The sequence below is a fragment of the Euwallacea fornicatus genome, unplaced genomic scaffold (genome assembly GCF_040115645.1).
Source record: "Euwallacea fornicatus isolate EFF26 unplaced genomic scaffold, ASM4011564v1 scaffold_82, whole genome shotgun sequence".
NCBI classification, from domain to species: Eukaryota; Metazoa; Arthropoda; class Insecta; order Coleoptera; family Curculionidae; genus Euwallacea; species Euwallacea fornicatus.
In genome coordinates, this window is record NW_027096050.1 from 475,055 (window position 1) to 494,000 (window position 18,946).

General features: G+C 34.2%; 2 protein-coding genes across 2 annotated transcripts; one reads left to right on the forward strand and one right to left on the reverse strand.

Annotated features, from left to right (window-relative positions):
• Positions 1-842: 842 nt before the first annotated feature.
• On the reverse strand, positions 843-2,232 carry LOC136349995 (uncharacterized). Its single transcript, XM_066301546.1, has 2 exons — positions 1,873-2,232; positions 843-1,796 (listed from the first exon to the last, which is right to left on the reverse strand). The coding sequence occupies exons 1-2, from the start codon at positions 2,230-2,232 to the stop codon at positions 843-845; spliced, it is 1,314 nt and encodes a 437-aa protein (XP_066157643.1).
• Positions 2,233-6,205: 3,973 nt separating this feature from the next.
• LOC136349996 (uncharacterized) lies at positions 6,206-7,423 on the forward strand. The gene has a single exon (XM_066301547.1). The coding sequence runs from the start codon at positions 6,206-6,208 to the stop codon at positions 7,421-7,423; it is 1,218 nt and encodes a 405-aa protein (XP_066157644.1).
• The last annotated feature ends 11,523 nt before the right edge of the window (positions 7,424-18,946 follow it).

Genomic DNA, 18,946 nt, shown 5'->3' on the forward strand with positions numbered 1-18,946 from the left:
TTATATATCATTGATCTACAGCGTATTAGTCATTTAAAAGCCAGTATAATTTTAACAATTTATTCCCAAGTCATGTAGAATTTTATTTTTATCATAATACAAGCATTCCCTTAAACAATAAGTTTCTATATTCATATTTACACAGCAAAATTTTCTTAAAAGAGATTCAATAACATCCTTTGCAATATGATGCTCACTTATAAAGTCCCTAAATACTCTTATAAAATTAAGATAAAACTTTTGAAAATCTAACATTCTAAATGAGTTAAGTTTGTTATTTATAAAGTAGTCATCTATAACACATAAATCGCATACATTGCTTTCAGTTAAAAATAAAGGAATCTCGTTATTTGTTATGACTAAAAGCTTGGATTTACCTACAGACTGGTAGGTGGAGATTATACTGCTACCTGAAGACACTTGCGCAACTGAAGATATATCATCTTTTCGGAAATAGTTATCCAAAAACCAATAAAGGTTGGCCACAATGTTTTTCCACTCGATTTCACTGAAATAAAGGACATCACTTCCTACTTGTATTTGTATTGCAGGTGTAAAGTCTTGAAACGTGTTTAAACCTGCTGAAATATCAATTCCACTTGAAAGACATGTAAATGTTGAGTTCAACACATAGTGGTTTGATATAGCGTTATTGCTATTACATCCTTTTGGCAAACTATTTTTAAATACTTCATGTTCATATTTAGTTAGTAGCTCATCAAGTTCACAATTCATTATTTGAGAACACATATTGCTTCAGATGAATTGAAAATACTACTACTACTTAACTTTCTAAAACTGATGTTTAAAGTAAGGTATAAACAGATCTAGCGCAAGCGTAGTTACAATTTATTATCATCACTAATCCAGCTGTTATGAGATTTATCAAACCCAAGCCATTTGACATAGACTTTATTGCCACGCTTGCGTATTATTTTCTCCACTAAAAATACATCGGGCTGTTTAGTTTTTTGCAGTTCATACTTATAGAAAGCGCCCTTTATAGGTCTACCAGTTTGATCTTCTAGCAAGTATGTTACTGGGTTTGTAAGTTGAACTTTCACAATACTAAATAACTCAGTGGTCCAGTTCGGTAAATAACCTTTTTCAAAAATATGCTTGTTTTTGCTGATACGTACTAAATCTCCAACTTTAAATTTTCGTGATTTTTCAACAATTTTAATATGATTATAGGCTCTAGATAATATTTCCTTTTCATTATTCTTATTGATTGCTATAGGTTTAACGTTTGTTGTGGAATATTTAGTTTCGTTGTACTTTTTTATAACATCAGATAATATATCCACCCATTTGTGATTACCATTCAAACTGAACAATTTATACAATTTTTCTTTAATAGTTCTAATACAGCGTTCTGCAATAGCAGCCTTGGTGATGCTAAACGTGCTATAATGATTAATGGTCCACTTTTTCATTAATTGTTGGAAATTAGTATTGTAAAATTCTTTTCCATGATCTGTAGCAAGATTTTTTGGAGATATTTTTGATTCTTTTAATATCTTAGAAAAAGCGTCAGCAACTTCAGCACCCGATTTAGACTTTAATGGTTTAGCCCAAATGTATTTAGAAAAACAATCGATAACTATAAGGAAAAATTTATATTGCCTGTTTTCTCTACTATACATATCCATTTGAGCAAGATCAGCTTGCCATGAGTCGTTTAATCCTTTTATAATTGTACGCCGTCGGGGAAATTTTCTTCGTGATGGTTTATGTAGCTCCGTAATAAGCTGAATTTTTTCTTTAGACATTAGTGCTAGGGGTGCAGACCTCGTCTTTAAAACACAAGATTTTGTACTGTTTTTGAAGATGGTCTATCGTAGTTTCATGCTGCTTAAGTATATCACGCACACTAGCAACTTCATCTCCAATCGCCTTCATTATAACTCTAGAGCTCTCTAAATTATAAGACATAGTAGATTTAACTTTATCCATGGTAGTTTCATGTCGCTTAACTATATCACTCAGACTAGCAACTTCATGGTTATGGCTATCTAAATTTTCCCTCATCATCATTAAGGTGGATTGTAATAATCTATCTACATATTCCTTATTAGTTGCGTCATTTTCATCTATAGGTGGTTTTAAATTACAAATTCTCAAATTTCCATTATCAATATCACCGTTAGAGGTGCGCGATAATGTGGATTTTATTACGGTGGTGATTTTATGCTTCTTAGCGGAATGGCGTCCAAACTTATCGAGACTCATTTTAAAACTTAAACCAAATAGTAAACTGAAGTTGTTAAATAACCTTAGATTCCTTAAGTTCCTCAATAATTGATAAAATTTCATTTTCATGCGAAGTGTTTCCCGCCTGTTTTGACGCATATAGCAGTCGCAGTCGATCAACTAATTCATTTACATCATCCCAATAGACATACTCAATTGGTTTCGAATTATAAGTAATCATATCTTCACCTCCTCTCCCCTTCTTCACACTATTTGATAAAGATGATGATGATGATGATGATGACATCGTGAGTAACTTACGTACAATACCGACATATTTATTTCCAGTATTTCCTTTTATTTTCCCAGAAGGATTGAAGTCAACTCTGTACACGTGACTTTGATTAAGAATGTTTCCATAGTTTTCCAAATCTTGAGTACTATACATAGAAGGTTCTTTGTAAAATACCAAATTATAGAGACCTTCAGTTCCTTCAAATTGCGAATTATCTAATATTATGTCATTATTATTAAAACTGAGCTTAGAACGGCCTAAGGTCCATTTATTCGTATCAGAGTTATATTTTGGTCCGTAAGTTATATCTATTTGCGGCAAACCTTTTGAATAATCTGTAATATACTTTTGAGTTATGCTCCCATATTCGTTGGAAGTAGTTGAAATATCTGGAGACTCATACTCATAGTCACTAGTCTCATAATCGCTTTCTTGCTCCTTTGGTGTGGCGTTTAATATAGAACCTTCTGCTTTAGGTAGTTGTTCTCGCAATGAACTGACTTTTTGATTATCTGATGATAATGTTTCATCGCGTCTGTGCTGCGGCTTTATAGACCCTTTCTCTTTTAGGAATTGTAATGATGGGTGCCAGTTATTGTGCAGATTATTTTCTTGTTGCTTAATGAGTATACCGATAGGATCTATTACAGGCTTAAATAATTTATTCAAAGTTTTATCATCCTCAGATCTACCTAATTGTAAGGCTTGATATTTTTTTCGAACGTTTTTTATTAATTCAACTATTTTCTTCTTACGGGCAGCGGCTGCTTTACTTAGCAGTTTCATAATGAATGAATATACGATTTTACCTTCAGAACAGTTTTATATATTGATCAAACCCTTTGCGATAGCGACCATCATTTAAATCAAAATCCTTCATAATTATTAAAACTCCATATTTATTATCATTCCAGCACTCGGAGCACATTTTTTTAAATACATCATAACTCATGTCTGGTGACACGTGTTCATCAAAGGCATGTTTGAGATTAACATCATCTTGTTTAAATAAAATTACTACGTTACAGTTATCTCGAATCAACTGTTTAGGTATCTTAGAGTAGGTTTGGCAAATATAAACCACATCAATGTTCTTATGTCGACCCATTGAGAAGAACGTGCGTATTTCATCCTGCTTTTCACATGCAATATCATCAAATATAAATACAGAATTCTTTTTGGCATTTTCAAAATCAATTAACTCATCGTTATCGGTGAATGGAAAATATCCTATACCATCCACTTTTTTCAGAACCTCCTGTAATAAAATATACTTAGGTTGGAACAGAGATTTTGAGTACACATAAACATTTTCAAATCGCAGACCATTTAAATTAAACAACAGAGATAAGAACAGGTTTGTTTTACCACAACCACTTCGACCGCAAATTATACCGCGAAAATAATTTGACAATAATTTACTATGATTAGTATTTTCAAAGTCTTTAAAATCTAAATTTTCAATTGATAAGCTCATATCTTGTGGTACTACCTTCATCTTTGTAGATGATGCAACTGATGAGCGAAAGCAAGGAAAAGAGTATAAATAAACAATCCTGCTAAATAGTAGTAGTAGTAGTGGGTATGTTGACTTTCGAAGAGCGGACCGGAACTGGATTTGTTAACTCATTGATTAATAAATTGCCCTTTGAATTGCATTTCCCTTCCATGCAGTTCTGCGGTCCAGGAACACACTTAAAAAAACGGATATCTCGAGGTGATAAGGGTATCAACCCACTGGATAGTGCGTGTAAAGAACACGATATTGCATATAGTAAAAGCAATTCTTTAGTTAACCGGCATAAAGCTGATGAAATACTAGAAAATAAAGCTTGGGATCGTGTTAAGGCTAAAGATTCGAGTTTTGGTGAAAAAACTGCAGCTTGGCTTGTTACAAATACTATGAAAGCTAAACGAAAAATGGGTATGGGAACTAAAACGAATAAAATGAAATCCTTCCAGGTCAAAAGAAAAAGGGGTATGGGAATTAAAAATAATAAGATGAAGTCGAAATCCTTCCGTACCCACATATTAAGACCAACATCCAAGATTCTGAAACGATTACTAAAGAATTCGAGTGGTGAAAACTATGATAAAAATCTACGGAAAACATCAATCCTCACCCTTCGTGCAGCTCGTGCAGCTGTAAAAAAAGCTGGCGGAAAACAAAACTTTCGGATACCTCGCATTATCCCCTTTAGCCCTGAAACTAAGAAAAGCGGAGGGATCTTACCTTTCCTACCAATCCTTTCAGCATTAGGAGCTTTAGGAGCACTTGCTGGAGGAGCTTCTACAGTAGCGAGAAATGTTATTGAACTCAAAAATGCAAAAAATAAAATGATGGGCGATAGCAAGAAGGCTGCTGCAGAAGAAGAAATTGGGAAAAAAGGCTCAGGACTTTACTTGCGAAAAACTCCTCGTGGATTTGGATTGTATTTAAAAAAACAGTTCTCAAAAAACTTCCAATAGTGCTACCCAGACATGCGTTAACTAATTTTGAAATTTTAAAATACATCAAATTGCTTCAGATACCATTCTTTAGAGGTGTTTTTATGCGAGATAGTCTACCATATAAGGTTAATATTAATGAATGTGGTATAGTTAACTTAGACTCTTCAAGCCATAAAGGAACTCACTGGGTAGCATATCTAAAACGGGGTGATATAGTGACGTATTTTGATAGCTTTGGCCACTTAAAACCACCTAAGGAACTAGTTAATTATTTTGGACGTGACGTCAAAATAATGTATAATAAAAGGCGTTATCAAAAATTTAATTCTTATAATTGTGGTCATCTTTGTATATATTTTCTATATAAGGAGCAATAAATGCTTTAGACACACAATTATGTCTCTAATTTTCACTGTGAAGAGTCGATCATCAATATTATCTATAGATTTTCCTACACCTTTACAGTTAGATCCTAATTGTCAATACGGGTTAGCATTGATAGGATTTCACTCTTATAATACAGTGCCTAATATTGATGAAGATAATAATAAGTTTTATTATTTAGTTAACGGAGTGTCTAAAACGATTAGTATACCATCGGGTGTCTATGAAATTACTGATATAAATAGTAACCTACAAGACCAGTTTACACCGCAGTTAAACAGGAACCAGATAATTAGAGAAGGTGATGGAGAGGCGTTCTTCTTCTTAAAACCGAATAATAATACATTAAAGTGTGAAATTTTTCATAAAAATTTTGACATCGATTTTAGACCAGAAAAATCGCTAGGAAAAACTCTAGGATTCTCTAGGAAACTTCTAAAAGCCGGACATATACACACATCAGATTTGCCAGTTAATATAGTTAAAGTTCGAACCATTCATTTTGATAGTAATATAACTCAGGGAGCGTATTACAACAGTCAACCTTCACACACCATCTATGAATTCCCAATAAACAGCGACCCAGGCTTTGCTATCGATGAGATTCCTCGAAACTTGATTTATTTACCAGTGATTAGGTCAGATATAAATAACATCACACTTCAGATTCTAGATCAAGACTCTAATAGCGTTAACTTTTGTGGTGAGGAAATAATTATTCGACTTGAATTAAAGAAATGGTCTTAGTTGTGGGGTCGTATAAAAAAGATATAATTCATTTTAAGCAGTCAGTATCATATCTGCAGAGCCCACGCTCACGCAACAAGAACTTACGTGGTAGACTAACCAGAATAAACAGTTTATTTTTAAAGTCACTCGGATATGTTATCAGCCCAAATTTTAGATATTTACAAAAACCCTATAAATGATGATTCTATTAACCACCTCGAATTCCGGACCTATTTACCGTTTATCAAGTCATTCGAAAACAATGATATTATTGAAATATCTGTAAACCGCAACGATGCATGGGTTCTATTGTGCAACGCTGCTTTATCAATTAAAGGAAAACTTGAAAAGGAAGGGTCAGGTGATGTTAAATTTGTGAATAATGCAGCAGGATTCTTCTTCGACTCTATTACTTACGAACTAAATGGCATTGAAGTAGAACATGTTAAAAACCCTGGTATTGTTAGTTTGATTCGAGGTTATTTATGCTACAACAAAAATGACTCAAATCGTTTAAGGGCGGCTAGTTGGAGTTATCCAGATCATGTTACTACTAACACAAATGGAAGTTTTTATATGAGGATTCCCTTAAGCCACTTTTTAGGCATTTGTCAAGATTATCAAGTAGCCATAAGTGGGAGACATAATTTGAGATTAGTTCGATCAAGAAATGATAATAACTGTGTTTTAATCACTGGAAATGATAAAAAGGACACAACATTTAAATTGACAATAGAAAATATTGAGTTAAAAGTTAAACATATCATTCCTAACGATATTATCAAAGTGAAGCTACTTAAATCCCTAAAGGAAGACAGACCTATTTTAATCCCATTCCGAAAATGGGAACTTCACGAATTACCAAGTCTTAATGCGAACTCAACGAAGGAAATTTGGTGTGTAAAAACTACAACTACTGTAGAATGCCCTCGATACATTATAGCAGCATTTCATACAAACAGAAATAATCTAGCTATGAAAGACATAACCTTGTTTGATAACTTAAATATAAGTGACATCAGACTGTTTTTGAATGGGGAGTACTACCCATATGAGCGTATGAATTTAAATTTTACTAATAATGACTACGCAGATGTTTATTATAATTACACAGAATTTGCCTCAAGTTTTTTTAACTCTGCTGAAAGAAAAGAGACGCTTCTAGACTTTCCCGATTTCAAAACACACGCTTTATTTGTTATTGATTGTTCGAGACGTGATGAAAGCATAAAATCATCGGCCATTGATGTTAAGGTGGAAATTGAAACTAGAGAAGGCATACCTGCCAACACAAAAGGATACTGCGCAATTATTCACGATTGTATAATAGAGCAATTACCACTTACTGAAGTTGTACGAAAAATAAATTAATAAAAATTATTTATTTCAACAATTTTGTTACATCATTTTTTTATTTTAGCGCTTTAAATTTCTCTTACACATAGCACATTTGGATTGGAGAGGTGGCGGACCATCAATATGTGTTTGAGATTCAGGATGGTTGTAGTGAACGAAACATGGTAGTCTTGTTCTTGCGATAAAATCCTTCCTATAGTTATATGGTAGTTTTCCCCATATATTCAGCAATGCTATTGGTTCAACTATCTCCTGGTAAAAAATGAGTGGAAGCGATTCAAGTTCCTCTATCGTGCAATCTTCTAAATCCAATTTTCTACCAAAAAACTTGGTCAATATATTCTTCATGTTGCAACGTACAGCACGTAGTATTAACTGAATTGAAATAATTCGAATCTATAATTTGTTTGATATGTATATTAGTTATTGATAGTATAAGGTGGTAGTGGCAAATTTCTGACTATCCAATCGTGTATATTGTTGCAAATGGTTACGGCACACATTAAATTTGTAGTGGCAATGTGATCTAAACACATGGGATATTGTTGGCATTGAAGAGGATCCCATCCCCAATTGTATGTTTCTAAGTCTATGAGTTGTGGTTGAGGGTGTTCATATGGGGAGGAGGACTTTAGCATCCTTTCTAGAAACTTCGTTAATCTGCACCCCCTCACATATACATAATCACAGCCACATAGTTTGTCAATCAATATTTTCTCGAGTTCACCTGATGGAATAAATCCTGAGTTATAATGAAGTCCGTGAATGTATTTAGTTGCGCGGTTCACACATTTTTTGTTCCTTCGGGAAAGCGATTCGTATGGTACCGGCGATTTAAACAAGTAGTGACTTGTTCTTGCACCATCTCGAATCGCTACCTCTTTCACGTAAAACAATTCGTTCGATAAATAAAAACCTTGAATGTCCACGGCTAGGATCTTCATTTTATAGCGGTTTACGTAATACCCATTCTCATCTATGATTTGCTTATATAATAATCATAGTGACCGCAAACACAACATGTCAGAACTCGATTTTTTTTTTTACCCCACACAGCTTACTGCCCCACAGCTTACTACCCAAGCAGCCGGCGCAGCAACAGTAGATAAGGGTCTTTTAGTAACACACACACACATATACCACATTAAACCGAATAAACAAACAGCCCGTTCTAGCCGACTCGGAATTCAAACCAATCTCTCAACCCAACGCTACCGGGTTCCAATCCTCCTCCTTCGGCACAACTTTTTTCATTTAAACCTGAAGCAATAACGTTACCGTTAACGGGAATTAATTACCCACTTACGCTAACGTTATTGAACTACAACCCGCTTTGCCCCTGACGCAATAACCAGAACCCGCCCCTGGCGCAATAACGTTACCGTTAACGGGTATTAATTACCCCACTCACGCTAACGCTATTGAACCAGCCCCTGACGCAATAACGTTACCGTTAACGGGTATTAATTACCCACTCACGCTAACGCTATTGAGCCAGAACCCGCATTGCTCTACTACTGAGCTGATTAATTTGACACTTCGTTTAAGAAATTTGGTCCTCATTTGCCGAAGTTATCGAGCTCAAAGTTTGAAAAGTCACAAAAGTTGTGTGTTTGAGCACTTAAAGTATTATTTTTCTTGGAAATCCAACAAGATGCAATCACGATGTGTTGTGTCATCTTAAAGATCTCGTGGAGGTGATTAATTTGACACTTTGTTTCAGAAATTTGGTCCTCATTTGCCGAAGTAATCGAGCTTCAAAATTTGAAAAGTCACAAAAGTTGTGTGTTTGAGCACTTAAAGTATTATTTTTCTTGGAAATCCAACAAGATGCAATCATGATGTGTTGTGTCATCTTAAAGATCTCGTGGAGCTGATTAATTTGACACTTTGTTTAAGAAATTTGGTCCTCATTTGCCGAAGTTATCGAGCTTCAAATTTTGAAAAGTCACAAAAGCTGTGTGTTTGAGAACTTAAAGTACTATTTTTCTTGGAAATCCAACAAGATGCAATCACGATGTGTTCTGACATCTTAAAGATCCCGTGGAGCTGAGTAATTTGACACTTTGTTTAAGAAATTTGGTCCACAATTCCCGAAGTTATCGAGCTTCAAAGTTTGAAAAGTCACAAAACGTGCGTGTTTGAGCACATAAAGTACTATTTTTCTGGGAAATTCAACAAGATGCAATCATGATGTGTTGTGTCATCTTAACGATCTCGTCGAGCTGATTACTTTTACACTTTGTTTAAGACATTTGGTCATCATTTGTCGAAGTTAACGAGATTCAAAATTTGAAAAGTCACAAAAGTTGTGTGTTTGAGAACTTAAAGTACTATTTTTCTGGGAAATTCAACAAGATGCAATCATGATGTGTTGTGTCATCTTAAAGATCTCGTCGAGCTGATTAATTTTACACTTTGTTTAAGACAGTTGGTCATCATTTGTCGAAGTTAACGAGATTCAAAATTTGAAAAGTCACAAAAGTTGTCTGTTTGAGCACATAAAGTACTATTTTTCTGGGAAATTCAACAAGATGCAATCATGATGTGTTGTGTCATCTTAACGATCTCGTCGAGCTGATTAATTTTACACTTTGTTTAAGACATTTGGTCATCATTTGTCGAAGTTAACGAGATTCAAAATTTGAAAAGTCACAAAGTTGTGTGTTTGAGAACTTAAAGTACTATTTTTCTGGGAAATTCAACAAGATGCAATCATGATGTGTTGTGTCATCTTAAAGATCTCGTGGAGCTGATTAATTTCACACTTTGTTTAAGAAATTTGGTCCTCATTTGCCGAAGTTATCGAGCTTCAAAGTTTGAAAAGTCACAAAAGTTGTGTGTTTGAGTACTTAAAGTACTATTTTTCTTGGAAATTCAACAAGATGCAATCATGATGTGTTGTGTCATCTTAAAGATCTCGTGGAGCTGATTAATTTGACACTTTGTTTAAGAAATTTGGTCCTCATTTGCCGAAGTTATCGAGCTTCAAAGTTTGAAAAGTCACAAAAGTTGTGTGTTTGAGTACTTAAAGTACTATTTTTCTTGGAAATTCAACAAGATGCAATCATGATGTGTTGTGTCATCTTAAAGATCTCGTGGAGCTGATTAATTTGACACTTTGTTTAAGAAATTTGGTCCTCATTTGCCGAAGTTATCGAGCTTCAAAGTTTGAAAAGTCACAAAAGTTGTGTGTTTGAGTACTTAAAGTACTATTTTTCTTGGAAATTCAACAAGATGCAATCATGATGTGTTGTGTCATCTTAAAGATCTCGTGGAGCTGATTAATTTGACACTTTGTTTAAGAAATTTGGTCCTCATTTGCCGAAGTTATCGAGCTTCAAAGTTTGAAAAGTCACAAAAGTTGTGTGTTTGAGTACTTAAAGTACTATTTTTCTTGGAAATTCAACAAGATGCAATCATGATGTGTTGTGTCATCTTAAAGATCTCGTGGAGCTGATTAATTTGACACTTTGTTTAAGAAATTTGGTCCTCATTTGCCGAAGTTATCGAGCTTCAAAGTTTGAAAAGTCACAAAAGTTGTGTGTTTGAGTACTTAAAGTACTATTTTTCTTGGAAATTCAACAAGATGCAATCATGATGTGTTGTGTCATCTTAAAGATCTCGTGGAGCTGATTAATTTGACACTTTGTTTAAGAAATTTGGTCCTCATTTGCCGAAGTTATCGAGCTTCAAAGTTTGAAAAGTCACAAAAGTTGTGTGTTTGAGTACTTAAAGTACTATTTTTCTTGGAAATTCAACAAGATGCAATCATGATGTGTTGTGTCATCTTAAAGATCTCGTGGAGCTGATTAATTTGACACTTTATTTAAGAAATTTGGTCCACAATTCCCGAAGTTATCGAGCTTAAAAATTTGAAAAGTCACAAAAGTTGTGTGTTTGAGCACTTAAAGTATTATTTTTCTTGGAAATCCAACAAGATGCAATCATGATGTGTTGTGTCATCTTAACGATCTCGTCGAGCTGATTAATTTTACACTTTGTTTAAGACATTTGGTCATCATTTGTCGAAGTTAACGAGATTCAAAATTTGAAAAGTCACAAAGTTGTGTGTTTGAGAACTTAAAGTACTATTTTTCTGGGAAATTCAACAAGATGCAATCATGATGTGTTGTGTCATCTTAACGATCTCGTCGAGCTGATTAATTTTACACTTTGTTTAAGACATTTGGTCATCATTTGTCGAAGTTAACGAGATTCAAAATTTGAAAAGTCACAAAGTTGTGTGTTTGAGAACTTAAAGTACTATTTTTCTGGGAAATTCAACAAGATGCAATCATGATGTGTTGTGTCATCTTAAAGATCTCGTGGAGCTGATTAATTTGACACTTTGTTTAAGAAATTTGGTCCTCATTTGCCGAAGTTATCGAGCTTCAAAGTTTGAAAAGTCACAAAAGTTGTGTGTTTGAGTACTTAAAGTACTATTTTTCTTGGAAATTCAACAAGATGCAATCATGATGTGTTGTGTCATCTTAAAGATCTCGTGGAGCTGATTAATTTGACACTTTGTTTAAGAAATTTGGTCCTCATTTGCCGAAGTTATCGAGCTTCAAAGTTTGAAAAGTCACAAAAGTTGTGTGTTTGAGTACTTAAAGTACTATTTTTCTTGGAAATTCAACAAGATGCAATCATGATGTGTTGTGTCATCTTAAAGATCTCGTGGAGCTGATTAATTTGACACTTTGTTTAAGAAATTTGGTCCTCATTTGCCGAAGTTATCGAGCTTCAAAGTTTGAAAAGTCACAAAAGTTGTGTGTTTGAGTACTTAAAGTACTATTTTTCTTGGAAATTCAACAAGATGCAATCATGATGTGTTGTGTCATCTTAAAGATCTCGTGGAGCTGATTAATTTGACACTTTGTTTAAGAAATTTGGTCCTCATTTGCCGAAGTTATCGAGCTTCAAAGTTTGAAAAGTCACAAAAGTTGTGTGTTTGAGTACTTAAAGTACTATTTTTCTTGGAAATTCAACAAGATGCAATCATGATGTGTTGTGTCATCTTAAAGATCTCGTGGAGCTGATTACTTTGACACTTTATTTAAGAAATTTGGTCCACAATTCCCGAAGTTATCGAGCTTAAAAATTTGAAAAGTCACAAAAGTTGTGTGTTTGAGCACTTAAAGTATTATTTTTCTTGGAAATCCAACAAGATGCAATCACGATGTGTTCTGACATCTTAAAGATCCCGTGGAGCTGAGTAATTTGACACTTTGTTTAAGAAATTTGGTCCACAATTCCCGAAGTTATCGAGCTTCAAAGTTTGAAAAGTCACAAAACTTGCGTGTTTGAGCACTTAAAGTACTATTTTTCTTGGAAATTCAACAAGATGCAATCATGATGTGTTGTGTCATCTTAAAGATCTCGTGGAGCTGATTAATTTGACACTTTGTTTAAGAAATTTTGTCCTCATTTGCCGAAGTTATCGAGCTTCAAATTTTGAAAAGTCACAAAAGTTGTGTGTTTGAGCACTTAAAGTACTATTTTTCTTGGAAATTCAACAAGATGCAATCATGATGTGTTGTGTCATCTTAAAGATGTCGTGGAGCTAATTAATTTGACACTTTGTTCAAGAAATTTGGTCCACAATTCCCGAAGTTATCGAGCTTCAAAATTTGAAAAGTCACAAAAGTAGTGTGTTTGAGCACTTTAAGTACTATTTTTCTTCGAAATCCAACAAGATGCAATCACGATGTGTTGTGTCATCTTAAAGATGTCGTGGAGCTAATTAATTTGACACTTTGTTCAAGAAATTTGGTCCACAATTCCCGAAGTTATCGAGCTTCAAAATTTGAAAAGTCACAAAAGTAGTGTGTTTGAGCACTTTAAGTACTATTTTTCTTCGAAATCCAACAAGATGCAATCACGATGTGTTGTGTCATCTTAAAGATGTCGTGGAGCTAATTAATTTGACACTTTGTTCAAGAAATTTGGTCCACAATTCCCGAAGTTATCGAGCTTCAAAATTTGAAAAGTCACAAAAGTAGTGTGTTTGAGCACTTTAAGTACTATTTTTCTTCGAAATCCAACAAGATGCAATCACGATGTGTTGTGACATCTTAAAGATGTCGTGGAGCTGATTAATTTGACACTTTGTTTAAGAAATTTGGTCCACAATTCCCGAAGTTATCGAGCTTCAAAGTTTGAAAAGTCACAAAACTTGCGTGTTTGAGCACATAAAGTACTATTTTTCTTGGAAATTCAACAAGATGCAATCATGATGTGTTCTGACATCTTAAAGATCCCGTGGAGCTGAGTAATTTGACACTTTGTTTAAGAAATTTGGTCCACAATTCCCGAAGTTATCGAGCTTCAAAGTTTGAAAAGTCACAAAAGTTGTGTGTTTGAGTACTTAAAGTACTATTTTTCTTGGAAATTCAACAAGATGCAATCATGATGTGTTGTGTCATCTTAAAGATCTCGTGGAGCTGATTAATTTGACACTTTATTTAAGAAATTTGGTCCACAATTCCCGAAGTTATCGAGCTTAAAAATTTGAAAAGTCACAAAAGTTGTGTGTTTGAGCACTTAAAGTATTATTTTTCTTGGAAATCCAACAAGATGCAATCACGATGTGTTCTGACATCTTAAAGATCCCGTGGAGCTGAGTAATTTGACACTTTGTTTAAGAAATTTGGTCCACAATTCCCGAAGTTATCGAGCTTCAAAGTTTGAAAAGTCACAAAACTTGCGTGTTTGAGCACTTAAAGTACTATTTTTCTTGGAAATTCAACAAGATGCAATCATGATGTGTTGTGTCATCTTAAAGATCTCGTGGAGCTGATTAATTTGACACTTTATTTAAGAAATTTGGTCCACAATTCCCGAAGTTATCGAGCTTAAAAATTTGAAAAGTCACAAAAGTTGTGTGTTTGAGCACTTAAAGTATTATTTTTCTTGGAAATCCAACAAGATGCAATCACGATGTGTTCTGACATCTTAAAGATCCCGTGGAGCTGAGTAATTTGACACTTTGTTTAAGAAATTTGGTCCACAATTCCCGAAGTTATCGAGCTTCAAATTTTGAAAAGTCACAAAAGTTGTGTGTTTGAGCACTTAAAGTACTATTTTTCTTGGAAATCCAACAAGATGCAATCACGATGTGTTGTGTCATCTTAAAGATGTCGTGGAGCTAATTAATTTGACACTTTGTTCAAGAAATTTGGTCCACAATTCCCGAAGTTATCGAGCTTCAAAATTTGAAAAGTCACAAAAGTAGTGTGTTTGAGCACTTTAAGTACTATTTTTCTTCGAAATCCAACAAGATGCAATCACGATGTGTTGTGACATCTTAAAGATGTCGTGGAGCTAATTAATTTGACACTTTGTTCAAGAAATTTGGTCCACAATTCCCGAAGTTATCGAGCTTCAAAATTTGAAAAGTCACAAAAGTAGTGTGTTTGAGCACTTTAAGTACTATTTTTCTTCGAAATCCAACAAGATGCAATCACGATGTGTTGTGACATCTTAAAGATGTCGTGGAGCTGATTAATTTGACACTTTGTTCAAGAAATTTGGTCCACAATTCCCGAAGTTATCGAGCTTCAAAATTTGAAAAGTCACAAAAGTAGTGTGTTTGAGCACTTTAAGTACTATTTTTCTTCGAAATCCAACAAGATGCAATCACGATGTGTTATGTCATCTTAAAGATCTCGTGGAGCTGATTAATTTGACACTTTGTTCAAGAAATTTGGTCCACAATTCCCGAAGTTATCGAGCTTCAAAGTTTGAAAAGTCACAAAACTTGCGTGTTTGAGCACATAAAGTACTATTTTTCTTGGAAATTCAACAAGATGCAATCATGATGTGTTGTGTCATCTTAAAGATCTCGTCGAGCTGAGTAATTTGACACTTTGTTTAAGAAATTTGGTCCACAATTCCCGAAGTTATCGAGCTTCAAAGTTTGAAAAGTCACAAAACTTGCGTGTTTGAGCACATAAAGTACTATTTTTCTTGGAAATTCAACAAGATGCAATCATGATGTGTTCTGACATCTTAAAGATCCCGTGGAGCTGAGTAATTTGACACTTTGTTTAAGAAATTTGGTCCACAATTCCCGAAGTTATCGAGCTTCAAAGTTTGAAAAGTCACAAAAGTTGTGTGTTTGAGTACTTAAAGTACTATTTTTCTTGGAAATTCAACAAGATGCAATCATGATGTGTTGTGACATCTTAAAGATCTCGTGGAGCTGATTAATTTGACACTTTGTTCAAGAAATTTGGTCCACAATTCCCGAAGTTATCGAGCTTCAAAGTTTGAAAAGTCACAAAAGTTGTGTGTTTGAGTACTTAAAGTACTATTTTTCTTGGAAATTCAACAAGATGCAATCATGATGTGTTGTGACATCTTAAAGATCTCGTCGAGCTGATTAATTTGACACTTCGTTTATGAAATTTGGTCCTCATTTGCCGAAGTTATCGAGCTTCAAAATTTGAAAAGTCACAAAAGTTGTGTGTTTGAGCACTTAAAGTACTATTTTTCTTCGAAATCCAACAAGATGCAATCACGATGTGTTGTGACATCTTAAAGATCTCGTGGAGCTGATTAATTTGACACTTTGTTCAAGAAATTTGGTCCACAATTCCCGAAGTTATCGAGCTTCAAAATTTGAAAAGTCACAAAAGTAGTGTGTTTGAGCACTTTAAGTACTATTTTTCTTCGAAATCCAACAAGATGCAATCACGATGTGTTGTGACATCTTAAAGATGTCGTGGAGCTGATTAATTTGACACTTTGTTTAAGAAATTTGGTCCACAATTCCCGAAGTTATCGAGCTTCAAAGTTTGAAAAGTCACAAAACTTGCGTGTTTGAGCACATAAAGTACTATTTTTCTTGGAAATTCAACAAGATGCAATCATGATGTGTTCTGACATCTTAAAGATCCCGTGGAGCTGAGTAATTTGACACTTTGTTTAAGAAATTTGGTCCACAATTCCCGAAGTTATCGAGCTTCAAAGTTTGAAAAGTCACAAAAGTTGTGTGTTTGAGTACTTAAAGTACTATTTTTCTTGGAAATTCAACAAGATGCAATCATGATGTGTTGTGTCATCTTAAAGATCTCGTGGAGCTGATTAATTTGACACTTTATTTAAGAAATTTGGTCCACAATTCCCGAAGTTATCGAGCTTAAAAATTTGAAAAGTCACAAAAGTTGTGTGTTTGAGCACTTAAAGTATTATTTTTCTTGGAAATCCAACAAGATGCAATCACGATGTGTTGTGTCATCTTAAAGATCTCGTGGAGCTGATTAATTTGACACTTTGTTTAAGAAATTTTGTCCTCATTTGCCGAAGTTATCGAGCTTCAAATTTTGAAAAGTCACAAAAGTTGTGTGTTTGAGCACTTAAAGTACTATTTTTCTTGGAAATTCAACAAGATGCAATCATGATGTGTTGTGTCATCTTAAAGATGTCGTGGAGCTAATTAATTTGACACTTTGTTCAAGAAATTTGGTCCACAATTCCCGAAGTTATCGAGCTTCAAAATTTGAAAAGTCACAAAAGTAGTGTGTTTGAGCACTTTAAGTACTATTTTTCTTCGAAATCCAACAAGATGCAATCACGATGTGTTGTGACATCTTAAAGATGTCGTGGAGCTGATTAATTTGACACTTTGTTTAAGAAATTTGGTCCACAATTCCCGAAGTTATCGAGCTTCAAAGTTTGAAAAGTCACAAAACTTGCGTGTTTGAGCACATAAAGTACTATTTTTCTTGGAAATTCAACAAGATGCAATCATGATGTGTTCTGACATCTTAAAGATCCCGTGGAGCTGAGTAATTTGACACTTTGTTTAAGAAATTTGGTCCACAATTCCCGAAGTTATCGAGCTTCAAAGTTTGAAAAGTCACAAAAGTTGTGTGTTTGAGTACTTAAAGTACTATTTTTCTTGGAAATTCAACAAGATGCAATCATGATGTGTTGTGTCATCTTAAAGATCTCGTCGAGCTGATTAATTTGACACTTCGTTTATGAAATTTGGTCCTCATTTGCCGAAGTTATCGAGCTTCAAAATTTGAAAAGTCACAAAAGTTGTGTGTTTGAGCACTTAAAGTACTATTTTTCTTCGAAATCCAACAAGATGCAATCACGATGTGTTGTGACATCTTAAAGATCTCGTGGAGCTGATTAATTTGACACTTTGTTCAAGAAATTTGGTCCACAATTCCCGAAGTTATCGAGCTTCAAAATTTGAAAAGTCACAAAAGTAGTGTGTTTGAGCACTTTAAGTACTATTTTTCTTCGAAATCCAACAAGATGCAATCACGATGTGTTGTGACATCTTAAAGATGTCGTGGAGCTGATTAATTTGACACTTTGTTTAAGAAATTTGGTCCACAATTCCCGAAGTTATCGAGCTTCAAAGTTTGAAAAGTCACAAAACTTGCGTGTTTGAGCACATAAAGTACTATTTTTCTTGGAAATTCAACAAGATGCAATCATGATGTGTTCTGACATCTTAAAGATCCCGTGGAGCTGAGTAATTTGACACTTTGTTTAAGAAATTTGGTCCACAATTCCCGAAGTTATAGAGCTTCAAAGTTTGAAAAGTCACAAAAGTTGTGTGTTTGAGTACTTAAAGTACTATTTTTCTTGGAAATTCAACAAGATGCAATCATGATGTGTTGTGTCATCTTAAAGATCTCGTGGAGCTGATTAATTTGACACTTTATTTAAGAAATTTGGTCCACAATTCCCGAAGTTATCGAGCTTAAAACTTTGAAAAGTCACAAAAGTTGTGTGTTTGAGCACTTAAAGTATTATTTTTCTTGGAAATCCAACAAGATGCAATCACGATGTGTTCTGACATCTTAAAGATCCCGTGGAGCTGAGTAATTTGACACTTTGTTTAAGAAATTTGGTCCACAATTCCCGAAGTTATCGAGCTTCAAAGTTTGAAAAGTCACAAAACTTGCGTGTTTGAGCACTTAAAGTACTATTTTTCTTGGAAATTCAACAAGATGCAATCATGATGTGTTGTGTCATCTTAAAGATCTCGTGGAGCTGATTAATTTGACACTTTATTTAAGAAATTTGGTCCACAATTCCCGAAGTTATCGAGCTTCAAAATTTGAAAAGTCACAAAAGTTGTGTGTTTGAGCACTTAAAGTACTATTTTTCTTCGAAATCCAACAAGATGCAATCACGATGTGTTGTGACATCTTAAAGATCTCGTGGAGCTGATTAATTTGACACTTTGTTCAAGAAATTTGGTCCACAATTCCCGAAGTTATCGAGCTTCAAAATTTGAAAAGTCACAAAAGTAGTGTGTTTGAGCACTTTAAGTACTATTTTTCTTCGAAATCCAACAAGATGCAATCACGATGTGTTCTGACATCTTAAAGATCCCGTGGAGCTGAGTAATTTGACACTTTGTTTAAGAAATTTGGTCCACAATTCCCGAAGTTATCGAGCTTCAAAGTTTGAAAAGTCACAAAACTTGCGTGTTTGAGCACTTAAAGTACTATTTTTCTTGGAAATTCAACAAGATGCAATCATGATGTGTTGTGTCATCTTAAA